Source organism: Orycteropus afer, unplaced genomic scaffold (genome assembly GCF_000298275.1).
Source record: "Orycteropus afer afer isolate SDZICR_OR568_19922 unplaced genomic scaffold, OryAfe1.0 scaffold00078, whole genome shotgun sequence".
NCBI lineage: Eukaryota > Metazoa > Chordata > Mammalia > Tubulidentata > Orycteropodidae > Orycteropus > Orycteropus afer.
Genome location: NW_006921665.1, coordinates 7,441,941 through 7,451,974, shown reverse-complemented (window position 1 = coordinate 7,451,974; position 10,034 = coordinate 7,441,941). Strand labels below are relative to the sequence as shown.

The 10,034-nt window shown below is 41.4% G+C and overlaps 1 protein-coding gene across 1 annotated transcript in view; it reads right to left on the bottom strand.

Moving 5' to 3' along the window:
• The window catches only part of URB1 (URB1 ribosome biogenesis homolog), a 124,838-nt gene that overhangs the window by 110,332 nt on the left and 4,472 nt on the right, over positions 1 to 10,034 (bottom strand). Inside the window, exons 2-5 of the mRNA XM_007941287.1 lie at positions 8,519 to 8,658; positions 7,561 to 7,712; positions 6,251 to 6,383; positions 598 to 694 (exon numbers count right to left, since the gene is read on the bottom strand). Coding sequence (XP_007939478.1) covers positions 598 to 694; positions 6,251 to 6,383; positions 7,561 to 7,712; positions 8,519 to 8,658 — 522 coding nt within the window. The remainder of the gene's footprint in view (positions 1 to 597; positions 695 to 6,250; positions 6,384 to 7,560; positions 7,713 to 8,518; positions 8,659 to 10,034) is intronic.

Genomic DNA, 10,034 nt, shown 5'->3' with positions numbered 1-10,034 from the left:
TAAATTTTGGTCAATGACATGAGACAAAGTATATGTGAACTGCTGTATGAAAAGTGAATTTACTCTGTAAATCTTCACCCAAATCCTAATAAAAAAATAAAATAAAATAAAATGCAAGTAGTCCTAAGAGACTCAATTATGCGCACACTCACTCTAAGGAGACAGACACTCTCAGGTAACTAAGTTAGAATTCTTTAAAGCCCCATTTCTGCTATTCTGTAACACTGGGCAGAAGCATCATAGTAAATGGGCTTTATTTTTTAAGATCTGATGAATAAGGAAAGCCAGGTAGCCATATGTGTTTGTGTATGTTCTGGGGCCAGAAAGCTTCCTGCCTGCACAGTGAGTTTGCCTCTCTGAGGTTTGCATGTCTCCCCTGTTGGGGATCACTGAGCATTCCAGACAGCAGAGCAGGAATACCTCTGCTCACACTGACCAGAGCTTCGCCACCCTGATGGCCTTCATTCTAACATATATGGCACTGCAAAGCCTGCAGGATTTTTTTTAACCTGGAGAAAATGGCTGGTATTAGATTTTACCAAATAATCTTGGGCAGGGTGTCTTAGGGTGTCCTAATGGACAAAGGGGAACACCTACCTTTCAACTCGAGTACTTGCACGATGGTGCTGTCATCACCAGCAATGAAGAAGGAAAGGGCAAACTGGATGTAGGCCAGCCGAACATCAGACACGCCCTGGGGGGAGAGGAGGCCACGTGTCACCTGCACAGACTACACATCCCCAACCCAAGCAGGAGTACAGCGGGCAGAACCCACTTCCTGGCCCAGTTCACGAAGGCTCCCAGCCCCATACAATCACAGGGATATGAGCTTGAAACCACCATTCATCTCCTTAGGAAAAACAAATCTTTTTCTTTTGCTCCCACCCCACCCCCTGCCATCAATTTTTCTACTGTACTATTTTTCTTTCTCTCTTAAGTCCTATTCTAAATTCATAAATATGGGTAAAAAGCAGTTAAGGGTCCTTTTCCCCATTCAAACAATGTAATCTGTAAGTATCTTTAGTTTATGGACTACATTGGTCCAGAGCAAAATTCTCCACCTTCTTGGACAGCATCTACTCTCACTTGTCAATGAAAACAACATACCTATGCTTTCAATTCAGAGAAAATGGGAAGACTAGTGCTACTTTTGGTCAGACACCTATAAGGCAATGTCTGATTTTTATTAGATATTATAAATACGTTATCCACTTGTACCAGACACCAAAGCACAGACACTGACGTATCATGACCTCAGCATGTGGCCACTATACCATGGGTATCAGCCATGATCCAGGTCTGGGGGCATCCTTAGTGAGGGCTCAAAGGCCAGGACCAGCAGCCAAGACTTTTGGGAAGTCACCAGGGCCAAGTGATCAGCTTTCCCTTCTAGTTACTATAAGACAAACCACATCTCAACATCCCTGATTTGCTTCTAAAGACACCAAAGCACACAGTCCTATGGGTCTTTGTCAGCTACACTGGAGTCAGTAAGAGTATGGAGACACTCCACTGCCCCAGCCAAAAGCTTTTCCTTACTTCACAGTTACTCCAAAGTTACCTTAATTCACTGACAGAAAATAAATTAGTATTGTAGAGAATATTGTCCTGAATGCCTGGAAAGATTAAGGAGTAAATACCCTCCAGATACATCTGTTCCACTTCATAGTAGTATCAGAGGTGGTGGTGGTAGTAATGATGATGATGATAACAACATTTACTGAGCATTTACTACATACCAGACACTATGTCAAATGTTCCATGTGTTATCTCACTTATTCTTCACTAATAATTTAAGAGAAGCTTGCTGTCTTAGTTCCTATAGCACAAATACCACTAGAGGGTGCTTTAAAGAACAGAAATTTATTTTCTCACATTTCTGGAGCCTCAAAGTCCAAAACAGCATCTTAGTATGTGAGTTCCTTCCTTGTCAGTAGCCCTGGGTGCTCTTTGGTTCCTTGGCTTATAGACAACCCTCCCTCACAAGGTGTCTGATTCCCCTGTGTGTGTCTGTGTGTCTAATCTGGTCTTTTTATAACTCAGAAGTGATTAGGTTTACGATCCACTGTGGTATGGCCTCATGAACATAAACAAGAAAACCTTATTTTCAAACAGGATTACATCTACAGTTACAAGAACCAAGACTTCAATACACATTTTGGGGACACAATTCAATCCACAACATTTACTATCCCCATTTTACAGTTGAGGAAAGTGAGATTTAAGTAGCTCATTTGAGGTCACACAGCTACTAGGTGAGTAAGCACTGGTACTGGGATAAGAAAGAATTCTACACACTGCTCTATCCTGGAGCATATTTAGAAACACAAAAGTTCTGTCTTCTTCTCAGTGTTTCCATGGCATTTTCATTTCACTTCTCAAAGTGCAAGGGCCATACTTGGCACCATTTAGGTCTCTATACCAGAACTTAATTAATTCTGTCTTATTTCCTGGGTACATGTTTCTTCTTGGGAAGAGGAAGGCTGTCCAATCCATGCTCTCTAACATCTGGATCATGGTCTCACATGTCAGTTGTATTTATTGCATCCACCTCAGTTCACATCACACAGCATTTCAGTAAGAACTGCTGGTCAATGCCGATTTGCTTCAAATATGAGAACTTTAAGCTATCCTCTTCTCTTCTGGGATCTGTGGGTGTCTTTATAAAATGGAGCTCTGGCATAATGAGAACTGAAATCCCAACAATGAGCTGTATTTCCTTAATGTCTCCAGCACTCCAGTGCCTTCACTCACCAACTCAACATTTATAAAACACCAATCATATTTGGTATGTCATGCTCTCAGGCTGACGGAAGAGGCAAAGATAACCAAGATAACATTCCTTCTTCAAGAAGCTTAAATTAACCACTGCTCTCAAGTTATCCAGGTACCTCACTGTTCAAATAAACACATGACTCAATTCAAGTCCAGTTAATTTGTGGTCTACATATGCCTTGTGTTTCAAAATAATGCTAAACAAAACAAAAGCTAAAACATGGCAGGTAAAAAATGTAAGTAGGTCTTATCCTTTCCCATCTAGTGGAAAGGTTCCACAAGGTTCTTTGTCCACTGAAGTAATAAGACTGGGAGTCAGAACCCTGCAATGCTGGTCTCAGCTACCTGCCGTGGATAGATGGATGGAGGGGATCACCATTCTTCTATAACCTTCTATCATGGCTTGTAAACAATACAGGTAGACTAGATGGTCTCTAGGATGCCTCCAGCAAGAAGTTTCTAAATGTAAAACAATTTAGTTGTCAACTCTTGGTAGCCATTTTTTATATTCTGTTGTTGTTGTTGTTATATGCCGTCGAATCGGACCCGACTCATAGCAACCTCTCCTTGGGTTTCCAAGGCAGTATCACTACGGAAGTACCTCATCTTCCTTCCAAGGAGTGGCTGGTGGGTTCGAACCACCAGCCTTCTGGTTAGCAGTCAAGTGCCTTAGGCTCTATGCTACCAGAGCTCCCTTTGTATATCCTAGAAAACCCCAAATTTCTGGTTTCCTGATATTCTAGATGAGATCCCTAACACAAAACATCTTCCCACACTACAGACCCTCTATTTTCATGCTTCTGTTCATGCAGCCGGCCACACACAGCCTCTCACTGCCACTGGGCCTTTGTCCTGTCTCCAGCACACTCCATCAAAGGCGTCCTCCTCCCACTGAAAGGGCCACAGGCCTAATCCTCATTCCTACCCTGTAACCTCACAGGGTTATTATCCCAGGAAGAAAATGTCCTGAACACTTTTAAGACTTGTTCTGCAAAACAATGTCTATAATAGACCAAAGCATATTTGGTAAAACTGTTCTTTGGCACAGGGTTTTTAACAATGCTTTCTTTGGCTAGATGAATATACTCATAATCTTGTCTCTTCCTGAGGCTTTAATAATTCCTTCCAAAGTATTAAAATACACTTATTAAAAAATATGGATGTACTAGTATCATAAACAACTAAATACCATGAAAAGGGGGGAGGAAGAAAAGAAAGATTCAGAGAGATATAAATCAAATGTAATATGTGGACCTTGTTTGAATGCTAATTTGAACTACAAAAGTATAAATAAATTATAATTTTATAAATTATTATACAGTCAGGAAAAACCAAGACTGAGTTGCGTATTTGATGATACTGAAATATTGAGATATTATTAATGGTGTGAGGCACAATAATGGTACTGTGGTTTTGTTTTTCAAAGGTCTTTTTCTGTTAGAGATACACACTGAAATATTTATGGGGAAATATGACTCACGTTTGGGATTTGCTACATTATAGTGCCACAAACACAACCTGAAAAGGTAGGAGGGGTGATGACTGCTAAAGATGGAACACATGTACATGGGGGTTCATTGTGTGATTTTTCATAATTTTGAATATCCCTCACTTTTTCTATATTAAGAAAATATTTTTTTTAGTATCTAGAAACCATTCCTAAACATAAAATTTACTTAAGTTATTTAATATAGAAGATTACACACAAAAAAGTAAAAAAATTTCATCTAGACAATGACACCCATTTTCTAGGTCCTGACGAAGTAAAGTAACTTGCTCTAAAGCCCTGAGATGAAGCAGCTCTTATGCAGGCTTGAAGTGGAAGTCCAAGGAAGGAGTTCAGGAAGGGAAGCCCTAATTGGGCTTCCCCTTATTATCTGGACTTGGTGGGTGGCCTGGGTATTTAAGCATAGTTTACTTAGATGGCTGGGATGGCTGAGGTCAAAAGGGACTGGGGTTGGAAGGGTGAGAGAAGCTGACAGATAATTACTGCCAGGCTTATGGTAAGACCAAAGAACCATGATATTTACTTTACTGTTCAAACATCACACACATTCTTTTTATTAGAAATACATTTAAATGTCAGGAGTCGTTATCACTGAATGGAATTTGTTGACATGTCCATAAAGCACAGTTCTATGAGATGCTCAGACCCAGATTTCTTTTTTTTCTATCTGTAATTCCAGTAAAAGCCTCAACACAGGGCCAACCTCACCGAGGCATAAAAGTTACTCAGCATTATTACTAACTACAATTTAAATCTATTATCTGGCATTATGTGTTGTTGTTGTTGTTGCTAGTTGCTGTTGAGTTGGCCCCTGACTCATGAACAAAGGAACAAAATTCTGTCCAGTCCTATGCTAGCCCTATGACTGGGTATAGATCAAACTGTTGTGATCCATAAGGGTTTCACAGGCTGAATTTTGCAAATAGATCACCAGGCCTTTCTTCCTAGTCTATCTTAGTCTGGGAACACCACTGAAACCTGCTCAGCATCATAGCAACATGAAAGCCTCCACTGACAAACAGGGTGGCTACACATGTGGTACAATGGGCAGGAGTTGAATCTGGGACACTCTCTCACATGGAAGGTGAGAATTCTACCACTCAACCACCACTTAGAAACTTCTAAGAGTTTAGAAAAGAAATTCCCAAGAACATTTAGAGAAAGGTACAAGTGACTACAGAACTAAACTATTCTAATGTGGTTTTGCACCTCAGAGGATAGGGCTGACCTCTGTCAGTCTATTCTTTATGCTCAGGAGGAAATAGCTATGGAGAGCTATGAGCCCCAACTTTTGACAGATCAGGAGAGCCAGCAGGGAAAGCTGCTCTGGCAGACAGAAACAGGCATTCTGACATCCTGTAACCAGCACACACATTGGTAGCATGCTCACCCTCGTGTTTACAAGTCCTCAAGAGTGTCCTTTCTCTTCGAGAATCTTTCCAACCCAAGTGAAATTTCTAGAGCCACCAGAGAATTATTATTTAAACTGCTATTTTGAAAGTCAACCATTCACATTTCCATCTCGTTAGCACCTCATCCCCACCCAATGCAAGAATTATAAATGGGAGGCACAGTCACATTATAAAAATGATGTCACTGGCTTTGACTAGCAAGAGTTGTCTCCAAAGTGAACAGAGTTATCAATCAGAGGACACTCTACAAGGTTCACTGCCACAGAGCACATGGGGATTGTTTCATTTACTCAGTATAGAATGTTCCACAGGCATGTTGATGTTGAGTGTCCTCAGAGGACCAGTCCAGTGTCTGCTACACCCTGGGGCCCCACCACTGGCCAAGAATGTCCTCCCTTCCTCAGACCCCAATGGTTTCCAAGGCACACCCTTCTTCAAAAAAACATCTCTCACTCCTTACACACCAACGTGAGGAGCGAGGAGAAAAATAAACCACTGTGTCCCCCAAAAGGAAAGAGAACAAATGGGAGGTTAAAACACCCTCAGGGTTCCTCACCTTAGAATCCCGCTTGGTCACCAGGGCAAATAAGGACTTTTTATTTAAATCAAAGTGGCTGCAGACATCCCTGGCAGCTTCGGTCCCCTGGGCCACCAGGGCCGCCATTAGGTTCAGACAGGCTCGAGCCAACCTGTGCAAGGACAACTACGAAATCAGTCACATCAGAAACAGCAAAAGCACAAAGCCATCTCGCCATGAAGCAAATGCATACCTGGTTCTACAATTCATTATCCCCTAATCAGAAAAAGAAAGAGGAGACACACTCTAAAAAATAAACAAAACAAAGCTTAACAAAAACTTTTAAAAAGCTAAAAAACTGAGAATGAGGAGGGTTATGAATACAAACTCAAGATACATAAAAGATATTTATCTCTAAGTAAATCATCGTGTAACCGAGAGACTATAAAATCTCACCCCAGTAATTGTGAGACACAGAGAAAGGCCACATCATCTGGGCCCTCCAAGAGTGACCTCTCACACTTTTCCATTCTACAGTTACCCAGAACCCATGGTTTACAGAGCACCCGCTATTACCAGGCCCTGTTCTAGGCACTGGGCAGATAGCAGGGCTCATCTTTGTAAGGCAGTCAAGGCATCTGCCCTTCTGTACTTTTCATGAAGGGAGATAGAATTAAGGAAAAAAAAAAAAAAGAAATAAAAGAGATTGTGTGGTTGTTGCCATTGAGTGGGCCCTGATTCATAGCAACCCCACGCACAACAGAACGGAATGCTGCCCAATACTCTGCCATCCCCATGATGGTTACAGATCAGAAAATGTTCCATTGTGATCCATAGGATTTTCACTTGCTGATTTTTGGAAGTCAATTGCCAGGCCTTTCTTCCTAGTCTGTCTTAGTCTGGAAGTTCCACCTGTTCAACGTCTTAACAACAGGCAAACCTCCACTGACAGACAGGTAGTGGCTGTGCATGAGGTATTGATTGGCCAGAAATCAAACCTGGGTCTCTATGTGGAAGGTGAGAATCCCACCACTGAACTATCACTGTACCCATATATCAAATATATAGCTATACAAACAGATAGAATGCTATAGAGAAAAAATAACAGGAGAAAGTGACAGTGGTTGTGATATTGGACATAGGATGGTCAAAGAGGCTCCCTGAGGTGAAATGTCTTTCTCTGGAAGACAGAAAAAGAAAGAGCAGAGACATCGTCATGACAGTTGTGGAAAATGGTTCAGTTCTCCGTTAGGAGTGCAGGTAATGGTCAAACACACTCTCACAGAGCTGAAGACAGACCAACCCAAAGGCTGGTCCTATGACCTAAAGACAGGCACACAGCAACTTACTTGTAGCCTGAGGCATACAGGGACTCACAGATGAGCTTCATGTGGTTATTCATGAGCTTTTTTACAATGTTGGTTCCTACAACATGAAAATGTGAAAGATCGCTTGCAGTTCGCAGTAATATGGCCTCAAAAACTTGAAATATTAGTAGTATCTGCAAAGACAGAATGGAAAACACTTATGAATAATATTTCTTTTCCTCTAGTACATATAATAATCTAGTTAAATAGAGATTAGCTTGCTTACAATTACATAAAATGAAATGAAAAAAGTAAATTCTATTAAGGATCAGGCCTCACTGCTTTGGGGCATATTCAGATCTACAGCCTTAGAGCAAACTCTGAGATTTCAAATGGTTCATTAATATCCTAAATTTTTAACACCTTTGTAACCAGAAGGAGCCCTGATAGTACAGTGATCAAAGTACTGGGCTACTAACCAAAAGGTTGGCAGTTCAAACCTATCAGTTGCTCCATAGGAGAAAGATGAGGCAGTCTGCCTCTATAAAGATTTATAGCCTTGGAAACCCTATGGGGGCAGTTCTACTCTGTCCTCTATGGTTGCAATGAGTCAGAATCAACCCAATGACAGTGAGTTTGGTTTGGTTTGGTTTCGTTTTGGAACCAGAAGACAAAAGTATGTTTCTGAGTCTGTAACACAAAATTTGTTACTATTTTCTTTTTGTTTAAACAAACCATGTTGACACCAAGTATACTTAGATTCTAAGAATCTATGATCCATCTGTTATTATTCACCAAATGTTATCAAGTTACTGTACTACAATGATTTTAAAGGTCATGAATGTCAAACTGAATGCATTCCTATAGCACAGGGACAAAGTATTTTGTGTAGAAAGCTGGTAATGTCTTGGAAATTTGTATCACATTTCTCATCATCAAGCTTAACACAATAGTAGCATTAATTTTCTTCTTGTCATAAGCAAGGTAAGGAACAACATACCTCACTTTCAGGTCGCTTTTCTCCACTCAGGAGCTGGAAAATTTCTGCACACTCAAGAGAAATCTTTATATATCCTTCCACCACATCATACACCCCTTCTTGAGGCAGCTTCTTGGCAGCAGAGACAAATGTTTCCAAGGCTGAAATAAAAATTGTGCCTGAATGTTAACAAGGACGGTCTCCAATACACAAGAGATGCCTTAGAAAAATCAGAACAACCACTACTGCACCCCACTATCCTGGGCAATGACCACTCCCCAACTCACCCGCAGCCTCAGGGGGCTACTGCTGGAAGTGAGGTGGTACAAGAATATAACAAACTGAGAGATGGTGTAACTCATGGGCTGGAATCCTGGTTCTCACAGTTGCTCACCTGGATCCCCCTCGATGCATCAATTCTCTCATCTACAGTAAGTAACAATGTGTAACATGGTAATGAAACACTACCAAGAGCTTTACCTATACCACATTTAACTCTCCCTGCAACCTCTGCACTAGGTATTAGGTTTTTTGTTTTTTTTTCCCCATGTTACAGTGCAACCTCTTTCCCACAGCTGGTATACTCATTCATTAAATATTTACCTAGTGTCTTTGATTTGTGGGCACTGCTCTGGGCACTGGAGACAGATTCCATCACTGCACATCTAAGGGTAAAATCTAGAGGTGACTCTAAGAAAGTGTTGACAGAGGTGATTGTGGGTCACATGAGCTCATGGGCATCTTCAGAGGCATTTGTAATGCCCCATTGTCTCACTCCAGAAAACTGAGAATGCAAGTGAGAGCAAAAGCTATTATTATAGAGATAGCATAGCTAATACTTATTCGTTTCTTAAGGAATCACTTGCCAATCTGTGACATACAGCTCCTGGCAGTCTGGATGTTGACGGTGAGAACTGCTGGCCTACTACCTTTGCCATCTCTCTGCTCATTTATTCTTCCAACCTTTACTGAGCAGTAACCATGTGCCCAGGCATCACATGAAATACTAGGATATGCTGGTGAGCAAACTGGAAATGGCCTCTACCCACATGGTGCTTGTAATACACTGGCATACTCCATCAAAAGCATCTTCCACCCACTGAAAGGGACACAGTATGAATACAACAAATTTCAAATAATTAAATGCACTCTTTCTTCTACCTCAAACACTCCTGCCCATGTTCCTACCCTATCATACCTGCTAAAAAGCCACTTCATTATGGGAGCCTTCTTTGATCCCCCAGACAAGGTCTGAGGCTTCTGTTAGGCACAATATATACAATTAAGGCATTTTTCTGCTAACCAGGTCAGTGGTTCAAACCCACCAGCTACTCCATGGAAGGAAGATGAGGTGATATATTTCCATAAAGACTGTTGTTGTTGTTAAGTGCCATCGAGTTGTTTCTGACTCATAGCAACCCCATGCACAGCAGAACAAAACACTGCTCGATCCCACGCCAGCCCCACAATCCCTGCTATACTTGAGCCCATCATCACAGCCACCGTGTCAATCCATCTCGTTGAAGGCCTCCCCCTC